Source organism: Notolepis coatsorum (genome assembly GCF_963971535.1).
Source record: "Notolepis coatsorum genome assembly, contig: SCAFFOLD_412, whole genome shotgun sequence".
Classification (NCBI taxonomy): Eukaryota; Metazoa; Chordata; class Actinopteri; order Aulopiformes; family Paralepididae; genus Notolepis; species Notolepis coatsorum.
Genome location: NW_028171982.1, coordinates 10,912 through 27,500, shown reverse-complemented (window position 1 = coordinate 27,500; position 16,589 = coordinate 10,912). Strand labels below are relative to the sequence as shown.

Genomic DNA, 16,589 nt, shown 5'->3' with positions numbered 1-16,589 from the left:
GCTCTGCCTCGTAGCAGCGGTATCAACGAAATAGGACCCAAAAGCAATATGAATGGCATATATAAATAACATAACAATAGCAGCAGAAACTATGATTAACAGCTGTCATTTACAATACAATAATCACAGTGTGGAGGTAGTGTGTGCAAACGATGATAAACCACTCTAGACTATAACGTAACGATCACATTGTGAGTGTGTAGTGTGTGTAACTCAGTGTGTGTAGTGTGTGTAACTCAGCTCAGAAACAACAATCGAGAAGAAAAGCAGGAGAAGATAAGATAAGATTATCCTTTTAATGAATCCCCTTGGGGAAATTCGGGTGTTAAAGCAGCATGGGGGGGGGATACAGAGCTTCACATTCCTATACAGTCCAGTATCTATATACACTATAGATACAATATAAAATATAAATACAATTATATAATACAAAAAAAAGTGCAAATACAAGATAGTCCAGTGATGCAGCGGCTGGGTGGCGCGGCGGACATTGCGCTCGTCACCAACGCAAGAGACACCGGGTTCAACTCCGGCTGTCGGCGTTGCCTCCGGCTTGGGCCGGCTGTCATACTAACTCAATTGGCAGAGTTAGCGGGTGGAAGTCGATGGGTGGTAATCTGGACGTTGTGGACAGTGACTCCTACAGGTCGGTTGGGGCGCCTGCACAGCAGAGACAGGAAATGGCGGCGGTAGTGTGAGCCTCCCACACGTTACACCCCGCCAATGAGAGTCCGCGCTGGCAGGTGAAAAGATGTGACAGGCTGCCTCCTCGTGTATCGGAGGGGAAACGTGATGCAAGGCTTCTATCCTCCCTACAATCGGCCAGTGGGGGGCATATGCGAGCAACCTTCAAGACAGGGGAGGGGAGAATTGGCACAACGGAATTGGGACGGGAGAAAAATAGAAAAAGAGGAGAAAAAGTGGATAAAAAAAAAGATAGTCAGTCCAGTGATATGAGTCTCTAGTTCTCAAGTCCTGAGTTCCGACAGTGATAGTTCTGGCAGCAGAGCCGGCTGTCCGAGCCCTTGGTTGTAGGCTGATGGCTGCCGGTATAAAGGACCGGCCCAGGCGGTTTGTGGTGTGTGGTGAAGCAACGATAAAGTAGCACCAAGTTATCATTTAACTCAATCAGCGCCAGAGGTCGCTGTTTACCGTGTGGTAAGAAGGCCACCGCTTTAAAGAATAGGAATACATGGCGGTGTTTGCAGGGCTCATACTATATTATATATCATAGCTATGGATATAATACTATTGCCCATTTGACATCGAGTATCTATCGTTCAATTTGTGAAAAAGAAATAATTTTTTCATCCATACATTCCCCTTTTATACCGTGGTGAATATGAGTATAGTTTTAGAGTAATCCTGTCTAATCCCAGAAAACGCCGCTATGCAGCGTTTAGTGCATTTCACTAAAAACGTGGTGTTTCTCGCCTGTATCAACAATCAATCTGAAATCAACGCTATATTATTGGTATTATGTTTCATCAAGAATGCATGAAAGGGGGGAGGGGTCGTTTTTCTATGACAGTTTCAAAGGATGTGCAATACCGGCCGCAAGGCGGCAGGCGGCGGTATAGGACATTTGCGATCTCAGACTCATTCCCAATGATAACACAGGCTCCCTCGATGGATTATGAATGGGAATATCGAATAAAAGAAATAACGATAGAAACCCCAACTTTTCTCGGGTTTGGCGCTCAAGCGTCAGCGAGTTAACCCGACTTTATTCGTGAGTGGCGTCCAATGAGTTAACAGTCACAATATAATAATAATAATAATAATAATAATAATAATAATAATAATAATAATAATAATAATAATAATAATAATAATAATAATAATAATAATAATAATAATAATAATAATAATAATAATAATAATAATAATAATAATAATAATAATAATAATAATAATAATAATAATAATAATAATAATAATAATAATAATAATAATAATAATAATAATAATAATAATAATAATAATAATAATAATAATAATAATAATAATAATAATAATAATAATAATAATAATAATAATAATAATAATAATAATAATAATAATAATAATAATAATAATAATAATAATAATAATAATAATAATAATAATAATAATAATAATAATAATAATAGTAGTAGTAATAATAATAATAATAATAATAATAATAATAATAATAATAATAATAATAATAATAATAATAATAATAATAATAATAATAATAATAATAATAATAATAATAATAATAATAATAATAATAATAATAATAATAATAATAATAATAATAATAATAATAGTCACAGTACGGGTGTAGTGTGTGTGCAAAGTGTCAGCAAGAAATACAGTAAAATAGCACTAAATTGTAATACAATAATCACAGTCTAGTAGCACAGTGAGTGAGTTGTGGGCAGACAGGCAGACAGACAGGCAGACAGACAGACAGGCAGACAGACAGACAGACAGACAGACAGACAGACAGACAGACAGACAGACAGACAGACAGGCAGGCAGACAGACAGACAGACAGAGAGACAGACAGACAGACAGGCAGGCAGACAGACAGGCAGACAGACAGACAGACAGACAGACAGACAGACAGACAGACAGGCAGGCAGGCAGACAGACAGACAGAGAGGCAGGCAGACAGAGAGGCAGGCAGACAGACAGGCAGCAGCCACAGTGCTGTAGGACTTGAAGTCCAGGACTCGGACTCGATTTGGACTTGAACATTGATGACTTGGACTTGGACTCAAGCATTGACTGTATTCGGACTCGGAAGGTGCAGACTCGGACTCGGACTTGTTAATTGATAAATACAGTTATAATCTTTAAAAAAAATCATTTGGCATAATATGTTGATGGCTAGTGCATTTGTTTGGCTATTGTGTCACAAAGTAAATAAACCCCCTTTGAAATGGTGACCGCTGAGTAACAATGTTCATCAGAGTGTTGAGTGCTACAGTGTAGGTTAGTTTATTAGGACAAGTGCATGACAGTAAGGTTAGTTAGGGTTAGATATCTTTTTTATAAAAAACAATTATTTCAGATAATGGTTGAAGAAGTGCGTCTTTAGTCGACGGCGAAAGATTGGACGTGATTCGGCTGTCCTAACTGGGGTGGGAAGTTCGTTCCACCATTGTGGGGCAAGGACTGAGAATAGGCGACTTCTCTTTGATGACCCTCCGGGAGCTTGTATAGGAGTAGGTCTGAGGCGGCCAGAAGATGCAGAGCGTAGGGGTCTTGATGGTAGAGACCATTGACCGGAGGTAGGCGGGAGCGGTTCCCTTTGCCGCACGGTATGCCAGGTCGAGGGCCTTGAAGCGGATTCATGCAGCAATGGGGAGCCAGTGCAGGGCCCTGTTTCATGTACGTGGTTCAACTAAGTCGATCAAGATGTCCATTATCCAGCTTCAGTTAACCCGATGTTCGAAGCCGGGATTTTCCTGTTTCACAAAGGTGGATTCAGTCTCGTTAACTCAAGCCAGACTTGCGAGTCAGGCTAAATGCGCGCGGCCGTTTTAGGTGAAAAGCCAGCACGTATCGATGGCAGAGATCCTGATTCTCAACGGCATTGATTGATTAATTGATTTAATACTTTATTGACAGATTGCAATACGGCTCAATCGCCTCGCCGACAAGTTAAATGCGTTATCTATAGGCTAATTCTAAGTCCCTCATTACCTCAATCAATCAGATTATATTTCTTTAAACTTGCCTGCTGGATTGAATAATCAAATGAGATCTTGCTAGCGAAAATTATTAGTTAACTGTTATACAGAATTACGATACGGCTCTCTTACCCATTGATTGATGTATAGTCAATCTTTTACTTATCTTCTCTGTGGTGTAACGGGTTCTTCTTTTGACTTTCACACGGACGACCGGGGTTCAAGACCCTAGTCTTTTCCTTCTTTTTGCAATATAGGAATAATTCAATTTGGTGCACGTTGAGAGCTATATAAAGAATGACATCCTCAATGCATGTAGATTTATAATATTTTAACTTAAAACCAGGCTACTTTGGCGTATAATCATTAATATTATATTCAAAAAAATCATATTGGAAACACTGGGATTTGAACCCCGGTCGCTGGATTGGCAGGCTTGAGCACTACCGCTGGGCCACTGGGCCAGATGGGATAAATTCATTGTTTATACATTAATGAACGAGAGACCCGTGTTTAGAATATCCTTTGTTTTGAATGAAGTTTATCTCTTTATCCTCATTCATTAATGTGACGTCAACGGCTCATTCAATTTCTCAAATCCGTCAAACAGCGCATCTCATCAGACATCTTAATCCCAGTTACAATTAAAATAACCACATCATGTGTACATCGCACGAGCGAGCGCCACCGTCGCCACGGTATATATAACGTGCATTATTTAGGACAAAGTGAATTTAATATCAGCATTTTGGGTCTATTTTACATTTCAAAAGCCCCCTCTGGAAGAATGGAGCACAAAAACGTAATTCAGAATGGTATAATGCAGATCGTAGACTGTGGGAATAGTTTCAGGAAACGAGCTGTCACTTCTTTGCGGGGGCGTGGCTCTGCGTGATCGGGCTAACTTGAACTTGAACTCTGCTTTCGAGCAGGCTCAAACTTTTGGATCTGTTGGCATGGTGATCTGGAAAATCCACGTACATGAAACCGGAAAGTCCGGCTAACCCAGTTATCCAGCTAAAGTTATCCGGCTAACTCAGTTATCCAGGTACATGAAACGGGGCCCAGTGGTCGCTAAGAAGTGGGGTGACATGGGCCGACGTCGGTAGGTTTGAGATCAGGCGGGCCGCTGCGTTCTGAATGAGTTGAAGAGGCTTGGTGGCAGTGGCCGGGAGGCCAGCGAGCAGTGCGTTGCAGTAGTCGAGGCGGGAGATGACTGTTGATTGGACGAGGAGTTGGGTGACTCAATGACTATGTAACACCATCAACCCATCCACACTCATTGCACACACATCCACACGCACACACTCACTTTAAACAAACACTCACCTTAACACTCACTTTAGACACTTTAACACTACATTATATTTATCTATTTATTAAAGAGATTTAAACTACATTCATACCACATTTGCATTTGCACCTTGCCTTAACGTTTTTGTACCTCATTGTCTGCATTTGTACCTCATTGTCTGCATTTTTACTTCATTGTACTTAGGTTGTACTTTAGTTTGTGTATTGTATTGTATATTGTATAGTGTTATTCCTCTCTTACTACATTTTTACTGTACGAAGCACATTCTCAGGGGCTCATACAGAACCAAGCCTTTCACTGTAGAGTAGATGTACGTTATATGTGACAAATAAACACAAACTTGAACTTGACTTGACTACAACACTGGCAGGCCGTTATTTTGTTTGGTTCCTCAGACCCCCGGTACCGTTTACCAGACGGCCTCAGTTGAAACGGTCTGCGGTCGGGCGGTCGGGGGTCTTTGATCATCCTGCGGGCCATTACCTTTGAAAACATCTCCCTCAAGTTCGAGCTACACGACCAAAAGCGAATGAGCGATATCGCCAACCCTTTAAAATAAAAACCCAATACTCTGATCCCAGTCATTAGCGTTGGCTAAGTCCCATTTTAATGAAACCATTTCCAGCATCTACTCTACTGGATGGCATTACTGTGAGCTTTATGAGAGGGGGGTGACAGTGGCTCAGGAGGTAGAGCAGTCATCTGGCAATCCAGAGGTTCCCGGTTCGATTCCCGCTCCTCCCAGGCAGCGTGTCGATGTGTCCTTGAGCAAGACACTCAACCCCTACTTTCTCCCGATGAGCAGGTCGGCACCTTGCATGGTCGCCTCCGCCGTCGGTGTGTGAATGTGTGAGTGAACGGGTAAAATGTGAGGAACAAATTGTAAAGCGCTTTGGATAAAAGCTGCTATATAAAAAAGCAGCCATTTACTGTGAGCTTTATGAGCTACTATATGTCTTCACACACACTGATGCAAGCAGGCGCGCAACACACGTGTTTCTGAAAACTTGACGAGTCTTCTCGTTAAACAGCCCCGAAGGAGTGATGCACAGAACTGCGTATGATGCCACACCTCATAAAGCCTTTAACATAGGAAGCCTTGATATCCATCCAAAACCATCATCACCCTCCAAGCAACATGAAGCAGATGTCCTTCTTCTAAAAACCCTGAACCATTTGGTATACAGTGTATACAGTTCCCTGTAGGAGCCTGGTCGACAGGCTTCACGTTCTCTCTGGGAACTTTATGAGGCGCTGAAGACTGACAGTTTGATTCTGTACAGCATCTTGAGCAGGGGTGTAAAAAGTACCCAGAAATTATACTTAAGTGAAAGTATGGGTACCGTCTCAAATTCATACTCAAGTAAAAGTCTGAGTATCTGGCTAAAAACACACTTGAGTAAAAGTAAAAAAAGGTTTCTACTTTTTAAAAGTAAAAGTAAAAACATTTTTCTGACTTTCTATTCTTCTGATAGCAGGTGTTTAATCAAAGATCGCCACTTTCTAGTCTTGCACAAGGACCAATCAGCACGGGTGTGGGCGGGTTCATTTTCCATTGATGGGGATTTGATTGGCTGTTTTTAAATAAAGCGCGGTCGCAGGATTAATAACGTTAACGTTAGTTCGACCAGAGAAACAAATATACTAATTAAAATGGTTGGACCTGTGAGATTTGTACTTTGTACTTTGTAGGTCTGCATTTTAAATATAAGGAGTAAAAAGTGTTTTTTTTCTCTGAAATGTAATTGAGTAAAAGTACAAGTATACACATTACTTACAATACTTAAGTATTGTAACAAAGTACAATTACTCAAGTACTTTACACCCCTGATCTTGAGACTGTCCTGTAGAAACCTTAGTATCTCCCCCTAAAAACATCAGATTTTCATGAACTGAGGAACCATGCACAGATACAAGTGGACGACGACAGTGGCTCAGGAGGTAGAGCAGTCCTCTGGTAATCCACAGGTTCCCAGTTCGATTCCTGCTCCTCCCAGGCGGCGTGTCGAAGTAGAAGTAGGAGAAAGCTTTATTGTCATTGCACAATACAGTACAACTTTTGAAATAATTAGTTTTTGCAGCACCTAAAAAAACTATACCTACATACACACACTATCACACCACACATCCATGTACCCACACACACTACCATACATACATTAGTGTACCATACACACTATCACACCACACATCCATGTACCCACACACACTACCATACATACATTAGTGTACCATACACACTATCACACCACACATCCATGTACCCACACACACACTACCATACATACATTAGTGTACCACACACACTATCACACCACACATCCATGTACCCACACACACACTACCATACATACATTAGTGTACCATACACACTATCACACCACACATCCATGTACCCACACATACCCTCTGCTAGACACTTACATACAACACCTAACTACTCCTGATGAGCAGGTTGGCACCTTGCATGGTTACCTCCGCCACCGGTGTGTGAACGGGTAAAATGTGAGGAACAAATTGTAAAGCACTTTGGATAAAAGCGCTGTATAAATGCACCATTTACCAAAATATATTTACATTACATTTTCATGCCTAGTCCAATGTCATATTTTCTTTTGTGCAAGCCAATGTTGGTCGTTACATAATTACAGGTGTAAATCAATGCATACATGAAGAATAGTGTCAGAATTGGAGTTTCCAGTTTTCTATTGGACAATGAACCAAAACAAATGAACCCCCCCCCCAAAAAAGAAAACAGACAGACAGACATACAGACAGACAGACAGACAGACAGACAGACAGACAGACAGACAGACAGACAGACAGACAGACAGACAGACAGACAGACAGACAAACAGACAGACAGACAGACAGACAGACAGACAGACAGACAGACAGACAGACAGACAGACAGACAGACAGACAGACAGACAGACAGACAGACAGACAGACAGACAGACAGACAGACAGACAGACAGACAGACAGACAGACAGACAGACAGACAGACAGACAGACAGACAGACAGACAGACAGACAGACAGACAGACAGACAGACAGACAGACAGACAGACAGACAGACAGACAGACAGACAGACAGACAGACAGACAGACAGACAGACAGACAGACAGACAGACAGACAGACAGACAGACAGACAGACAGACAGACAGACAGACAGACAGACAGACAGACAGACAGTGGAATTTGAATTTTGAAAGAAAGAATATTGCGCAAATATATATGTATAAAGTATGCCATTACACGGACACTGGAAAGTGCAGATAGCCATTTTAGTGTGTTGGGTCATATGTGCACATGGGCCTGAGGGGGTCGTTTTGAACCACATATTCTCATGAATAGCTGATACATGTTAAGGCCAGATGTTGGATGTTTGAGTTGGCAGCGTGATGCTGAGATACGCACAACACATCCACACGCAGCAGACCTGTGGGATACAGTTAGATCTGCTTCCAGTCTTTGTACCTGTTAGCGTTACAAAGTTAAGACCCATGTCCTGGGAATCCTATAAATCCTATCCATTTGCAGAGGAACAATATGTCCTCACTTTATTATCTAAAGACGGTCAGAGTTGTGTTCAAGACAGTAGAGGCTGAGTACTTTCTTGTGATATGGATATATGCTAATATTCACGGCACTGTCCAAGAAATGGTTCCAGTTATATATAAACTGTATGTTTTTGTATAGTATAGTTAGTATAGCTAGTATAGTATAGTTATATATAGTATAACTGTATATGGTATAGTATTGTATAGTAGTGTATATAGGACTCATTACCTTTAATTCGTAAGCTTAGCATTGTATTGTATTTTATCTTAGTACTTTTTTTTGTCATGTCTATTTTATTCTATTATTCTTTGTATTTTAATTTTTTTTTGCACAATCAAGGCGGGCATGGCCACCTTAATTTCACTACATGTCTCGTGTCTGTACAGTATGTGACGAATACATCTTGAATATAACGGTTCTTCAGTGCAGTTGATGGTTTGTCTCCCTCGCCTCCTCCAGGTTCCCCATCAGCACCGCCTGTCGGCAGCGGTGGTTCCGGAGCTGAAGAACTCGGAGAACCACTGCAGGAACCCTGGAGGAACCAGTGAGAAGCCCTGGTGTTACACCTCACACCCCAACATCCGCTGGGAGCACTGCCCTGTGGGCCGCTGCAGAGAGACAGGTGAGAAGCCCTGGTGTTACACCTCACACCCCAACATCCGCTGGGAGCACTGCCCTGTGGGCCGCTGCAGAGAGACAGGTGAGAAGCCCTGGTGTTACACCTCACACCCCAACATCCGCTGGGAGCACTGCCCTGTGGGCCGCTGCAGAGAGACAGGTGTGTGTGTGTTTTTATACTTTAAGTGTAAATGCCATAAAAATACAGTAAATTACCTTTTATCAAAATATGAACCATTAAATAAAAATTGTAATCTGTAAATGTACTTGATTTTACTGTAATTTGACAGTAAGTATTTGGCAACCATTGCTGCCAGATATTTGCAGTTTTCTTTTACAGTTTTTTTTTACAGTGTTTGTTTATGTGTTTGTGTGTGTCTGTCAGTATTCCACTATGTTTATGTGTGTGTGTTTGTGTGTGTCTGTCAGTATTCCTCTATGTTTATGTGTGTGTGTTTGTGTGTGTCCGGCAGTATTCCTCTATGTTTATGTGTGTGTGTTTGTGTGTGTCCGGCAGTATTCCTCTATGTTTATGTGTGTGTGTTTGTGTGTGTCCGGCAGTATTCCTCTATGTTTATGTGTGTGTTTGTGTGTGTCCGGCAGTATTCCTCTATGTTTTTGTGTGTGTGTTTGTGTGTGTCTGTCAGTATTCCTCTATGTTTATGTGTGTGTGTTTGTGTGTGTCTGGCAGTATTCCTCTATGTTTATGTGTGTGTTTGTGTGTGTCTGTCAGTATTCCACTATGTTTATGTGTGTGTGTTTGTGTGTGTCTGTCAGTATTCCTCTATGTTTATGTGTGTGTGTTTGTGTGTGTCTGGCAGTATTCCTCTATGTTTATGTGTGTGTTTGTGTGTGTCCGGCAGTATTCCTCTATGTTTTTGTGTGTGTGTTTGTGTGTGTCTGTCAGTATTCCTCTATGTTTATGTGTGTGTGTTTGTGTGTGTCCGGCAGTATTCCTCTATGTTTTTGTGTGTGTGTTTGTGTGTGTCTGTCAGTATTCCTCTATGTTTATGTGTGTGTGTTTGTGTGTGTCCGGCAGTATTCCTCTATGTTTATGTGTGTGTGTTTGTGTGTGTCTGTCAGTATTCCTCTATGTTTATGTGTGTGTTTGTGTGTGTCTGTCAGTATTCCTCTATGTTTATGTGTGTGTGTTTGTGTGTGTCTGGCAGTATTCCTCTATGTTTATGTGTGTGTGTTTGTGTGTGTCTGGCAGTATTCCTCTATGTTTATGTGTGTGTGTTTGTGTGTGTCTGGCAGTATTCCTCTATGTTTATGTGTGTGTTTGTGTGTGTCTGGCAGTATTCCTCTATGTTTATGTGTGTGTGTTTGTGTGTGTCTGTCAGTATTCCTCTATGTTTATGTGTGTGTTTGTGTGTGTCTGGCAGTATTCCTCTATGTTTATGTGTGTGTGTTTGTGTGTGTCTGTCAGTATTCCTCTATGTTTATGTGTGTGTTTGTGTGTGTCTGGCAGTATTCCTCTATGTTTATGTGTGTGTTTGTGTGTGTCTGGCAGTATTCCTCTATGTTTATGTGTGTGTTTGTGTGTGTCTGGCAGTATTCCTCTATGTTTATGTGTGTGTTTGTGTGTGTCTGGCAGTATTCCTCTATGTTTATGTGTGTGTTTGTGTGTGTCTGGCAGTATTCCTCTATGTTTATGTGTGTGTGTTTGTGTGTGTCTGTCAGTATTCCTCTATGTTTATGTGTGTGTTTGTGTGTGTCTGGCAGTATTCCTCTATGTTTATGTGTGTGTGTTTGTGTGTGTCTGGCAGTATTCCTCTATGTGTATGTGTGTGTGTTTGTGTGTGTCTGGCAGTATTCCTCTATGTTTATGTGTGTGTGTTTGTGTGTGTCTGGCAGTATTCCTCTATGTGTATGTGTGTGTGTTTGTGTGTGTCTGGCAGTATTCCTCTATGTGTATGTGTGTTTGTGTGTGTCCATCAGTATTCCTGTTTCTCGAAAAAATGTAATCTGTGTAGGCTCACATGGCGGCCATCTTGCCACAGGAAGCACGCCCACTCATAACATGATTGTCTATGGTGCATGTACTATTGAAATAACCATAGCTGGCTAATTTTTTTTTTTTTTTAACAAATTCTTTTTATTTTCAATTTTTGACATGACATAAAACTAGACACACAAACATTAACAATAAAAATCCACAATAAATCACAGGACTATAACAGTCCAGTATTTGAATCAATATAAATGTAGATTACAAGATATATACATAATAATTACAATACAGTACAATACATACATAATGCTCTTGCTCGCTCTTCTTCACCCTTTCTTTCTCCTACCCCCCCACCCCCCCCCCCCCTCAGGACCCCCCTTGGACAATCCAACCATTATTTCGTTTAAAACCAAGGATTACAAGTTCATATGCTATGCTTTATCCTCTCCACCACATCTAACCAGATTGCTATGCTGGCTTCATTGACACCTAGAATTCGTGCGGTAGATATCTCTAGATAAATCACATCGAGATAGGTAAGAGTCCATACCCTCCGGCACATTTTATCTGGCTGAATCCAGCGTGATGCTATTAGCTTTTTGGCAGCCGTAAGACCGGACAAGCTTGCTCAATTTTCAACCGATTTTCAAACGGTTTGGTTTGTTATAAACGTCAGAGATGTATTTATCATACTGCATACTTATGATGGACTTTCATATGAAAATAACATGTCCAAGCACCCTGAATCATAGCCACGTTAATAACGTTTGTAATAAACCAAACCGTTTGTAACCATTTATGAATTGCATTTTACACAGATTTGGTTGAATAAAATGAGCTGACAGTACCAGATGACACTCATTGATATATTTCCGTCGTTCCCTCACGTGTCACTCCAGTGCTCGCCGTTCCACCACCACAGCAACCAGAGCCTCCGTTCCCCCGGCAGACGGCGTCCCTGCCCCCCGTGGCAGTGTCGTCCCCGGCCTACTCCATGTCCGTCATCATCCTCCTGCTCACGGCGCTCGCTGCCGCCGCCTTCTTCACCATCACCCTCCTCGCCTGCCGACGCCAACGCAAGCAGTGGAGGGACCGGAAGAGGTGTGTGTGTGTGTGTGTGTGTGTGTGTGTGTGTGTGTGTGTGTGTGTGTGTGTGTGTGTGTGTGTGTGTGTGTGTGTGTGTGTGTGTGTGTGTGTGTGTGTGTGTGTGTGTGTGTGTGTGTGTGTGTGTGTGTGTGTGTGTGTGTGTGTGTCAGCGTTTCCGTTAGCCGGTAATTACCGGTTTTTGACCGGCAAAATCTGGTGAAGTCCGACATATCTAATCTCTCCGGTCATAATGTCCGGTGAAAAATAATTCCCTCTAAACACAATTAGATTATTTGAATTGTATTAAAATAGGCTAAAATTAAATAGCCTATGCGATGAACGAAACAATCATTACATTTGTCGTTGCTTCACCAAGCAGCCGGTCAATGACATCCTGTGTCAGCGAGCTGGCAGCTGATATATTTACGTGAAGCATGGCTTGGCAGGGTGCAGTACTCCAATTCAGCCATTGGCAATTCAGCTGTTGGGTGGGGGCGCTGCTGACACCGCTGCTCTGCTCTGTCTGCTCCTGCTCCATGCTTCACGTAAATATATCAGCTGCCAGCTCGCTGACACAGGATGTCATTGACCGGCTGCTTGGTGAAGCAACGACAAATGTAATGATTGTTTCGTTCATCGCATAGGCTATTTAATTTTAGCCTATTTTAATACAATTCAAATAATCAAATTGTGCTTAGAGGGAATTATTTTCACCGGACATTATGAGCAGCAGCACCAAGTCGTTGGGAGGTGGAGATATACATCACGGCGCAAACCCACGATAATGTTGCCGTCTCTCTGCCAAATTTCTCAGTTCTTCGCTTGATATAATTAATACAAATGTCCAATATAACGGAATTCGTTAGCTCATAAAAATGTGATTATAACAGACTGCTGTTTATTAAGGTCGGGCAGACTGCCCACCGACACCTCAAGTCGGCAGCAGCACGCAGTCTCGAGGGACTTATTTTATTTGGAATATATTAATGACTGTATATACGCAAAAGTAGTCTAGTTTTAAGTTAAAATATTATAAATGCCTTGATGATGTCATTCTTTATATAGGCCTATCAATTGTTTTTAAGCTCAATAAACTCTGACCGGAATTTATCCCATTTGTCCGGTAGATTGAAATCTACCGGACACTCAGACCTGCAAAAAAAAATTCTAACGGAAACCCTGGTGTGTGTGTGTGTGTGTGTGTGTGTGTGTGTGTGAGTGTGTGCGTGTGTGTGTGCGTGTGTGTGTGTGTGTGTGTGCGTGTGTGTGTGTGTGAGCGTGTGTGCGTTTCATCCTCACCACTTGAATCAGCAATAATAATGACAAGAGATGGAAATATAATTATAGAACCAAAACCTCACACACCTGTCTCCCCTGCTCCCCCCCCCCCCCCCCCCCAGGGCCTTGGAGACCCCCACCCTCACGGCCCTCCCCTCCGAGCTGCTGTTGGACCGGCTGCACTCAAACCCCATGTACCAGAGGGTCCCCCTGCTGCTGAACTCCAAGCTGCTGGCGCTGGAGTACCCCCGCAACAACATCCAGTACGTCAGGGACATCGGAGAGGGAGCCTTCGGACGCGTGTTCCAAGCCAGGTGAGAGGGGAGGGAGGGAGGGAAGGAGGGGAGGGAGGGAGGGAGGGAGGGAGGGAGGGAGGGAGGGGAGGGAGGGAGGGAGGGAGGGAGGGAGGGAGGGAGTAATATAATATTACTAAGATGAATATCTCACGTGAATATCTTATCGTGTCATCATCATCATCATCATCATCATCATCATCATCATCATCATCACCACCACTGAGCCGTGAAATAGCCACTCTGTGACACTGAGGAAGAGGGTGAGAGATAGAGAGAAGGAACGAGAGGAAGGGAGGGAGGGAGAGATAGTGTGTATGTGTCTGTGTGAGAGAGGGAGAGAGAGGGAGAAAGAGGGAGAGGGGGGAGAGGGGGGAGAGAGAGGGAGAGGGGGGAGAGAGAGGGAGGGAGAGAGAGAGAGAGAGAGAGAGAGAGAGAGAGAGAGAGAGAGAGAGAGAGAGAGAGAGAGAGAGATAGAGAGAGAGAGAGAGAGAGAGAGAGAGAGAGAGAGAGAGAGAGAGAGAGAGTCACTGCCAGGGGAGGAATATGCCGCTGAAGCTCTTCCTGTGAGCTGCTGCGTCACGCGGTTTGTCCGTTCCCACCACACTGACTACAGTCACACCATCACACTTCAGTCAGACCCCTCCCCCAGGCCCTGCCGACCCCTCCTAGAGACCTCTCTATTACAGGACAGAGGACTTTGCAGTGGCAAGGTTGACCCCAACAAGGTGGAACATTTTACCCCAACATGGTGGTAAAGTTGAACCCAACAGGGTGGTAAAGTTGAACCCAACAGGGTGGTAAAGTTGAACCCAACATGGTGGCCAAGTTGAACCCAACATGGTGGCAAAGTTGACCCCAACAAGTTCAACCCAAGTTCAACCCAAGTGCACACAGGAACAGAAAACACCAGGAACCGATAAAGACCCCCAAAAACATGTGAACGGGAAATAGAAAAACACTTGGAAAGCAGGAATACACAGGAAGGAGCTAGAGATACACTGGGAAGACTTACTGATGTCCAACAGCAAACAGGGTGACAGTGAACTCTGAACAAGGACGCCACAAGAACAGGAAACAGAGAGACAGTAGACTCTGAACAAGGACGCCACAAGAACAGGAAACAGAGAGACAGTAAACTCTGAACAAGGACGCCACAAGAACAGGAAACAGAGAGACAGTAAACTCTGAACAAGGACGCCACAAGAACAGGAAACAGAGAGACAGTGAACTCTGAACAAGGACCACAAGAACAGGAAACAGAGAGACAGTAAACTCTGAACAAGGACACCACAAGAACAGGAAACAGAGAGACAGTAAACTCTGAACAAGGACGCCACAAGAACAGGAAACAGAGAGACAGTAAACTCTGAACAAGGACGCCACAAGAACAGGAAACAGAGAGACAGTAAACTCTGAACAAGGACGCCACAAGAACAGGAAACAGAGAGACAGTAAACTCTGAACAAGGACGCCACAAGAACAGGAAACAGAGAGACAGTAAACTCTGAACAAGGACGCCACAAGAACAGGAAACAGAGAGACAGTAAACTCTGAACAAGGACGCCACAAGAACAGGAAACAGAGAGACAGTAAACTCTGAACAAGGACGCCACAAGAACAGGAAACAGAGAGACAGTAAACTCTGAACAAGGACGCCACAAGAACAGGAAACAGAGAGACAGTAAACTCTGAACAAGGACACCAGAAGAACAGGAAACAGAGAGACAGTGAACTCTGAACAAGGACCACAAGAACAGGAAACAGAGAGACAGTAAACTCTGAACAAGGACGCCACAAGAACAGGAAACAGAGAGACAGTAAGCTCTGAACAAGGACACCACAAGAACAGGAAACAGAGAGACAGTGAACTCTGAACAAGGACCACAAGAACAGGAAACAGAGAGACAGTAAACTCTGAACAAGGACACCACAAGAACAGGAAACAGAGAGACAGTGAACTCTGAACAAGGACACCACAAGAACAGGAAACAGAGAGACAGTGAACTCTGAACAAGGACGCCACAAGAACAGGAAACAGAGAGACAGTAAACTCTGAACAAGGACGCTACAAGAACAGGAAACAGAGAGACAGTGAACTCTGAACAAGGACACCACAAGAACAGGAAACAGAGAGACAGTAAACTCTGAACAAGGACACCACAAGAACAGGAAACAGAGAGACAGTAAACTCTGAACAAGGACGCCACAAGAACAGGAAACAGAGAGACAGTAAACTCTGAACAAGGACGCCACAAGAACAGGAAACAGAGAGACAGTGAACTCTGAACAAGGACCACAAGAACAGGAAACAGAGAGACAGTAAACTCTGAACAAGGACACCACAAGAACAGGAAACAGAGAGACAGTAAACTCTGAACAAGGACGCCACAAGAACAGGAAACAGAGAGACAGTAAACTCTGAACAAGGACGCCACAAGAACAGGAAACAGAGAGACAGTAAACTCTGAACAAGGACGCTACAAGAACAGGAAACAGAGAGACAGTGAACTCTGAACAAGGACACCACAAGAACAGGAAACAGAGAGACAGTAAACTCTGAACAAGGACACCACAAGAACAGGAAACAGAGAGACAGTAAACTCTGAACAAGGACGCCACAAGAACAGGAAACAGAGAGACAGTAAACTCTGAACAAGGACACCACAAGAACAGGAAACAGAGAGACAGTGAACTCTGAACAAGGACACCACAAGAACAGGAAACAGAGAGACAGTGAACTCTGAACAAGGACGCCACAAGAACAGGAAACAGAGAGACAGTAAACTCTGAACAAGGACGCCACAAGAACA

General features: G+C 43.0%; 1 protein-coding gene across 1 annotated transcript in view; it reads left to right on the top strand.

Moving 5' to 3' along the window:
- The window catches only part of LOC311248141 (muscle, skeletal receptor tyrosine protein kinase-like), a gene marked incomplete at both ends in the record, with an annotated part of 115,451 nt that extends 101,650 nt beyond the window's left edge, over positions 1–13,801 (top strand). The window contains 3 exons of the mRNA XM_084339081.1: positions 9,007–9,325; positions 12,019–12,220; positions 13,606–13,801. Coding sequence (XP_084195207.1) covers positions 9,007–9,325; positions 12,019–12,220; positions 13,606–13,801 — 717 coding nt within the window. The remainder of the gene's footprint in view (positions 1–9,006; positions 9,326–12,018; positions 12,221–13,605) is intronic.
- Between the last annotated feature and the right edge of the window lie 2,788 nt (positions 13,802–16,589).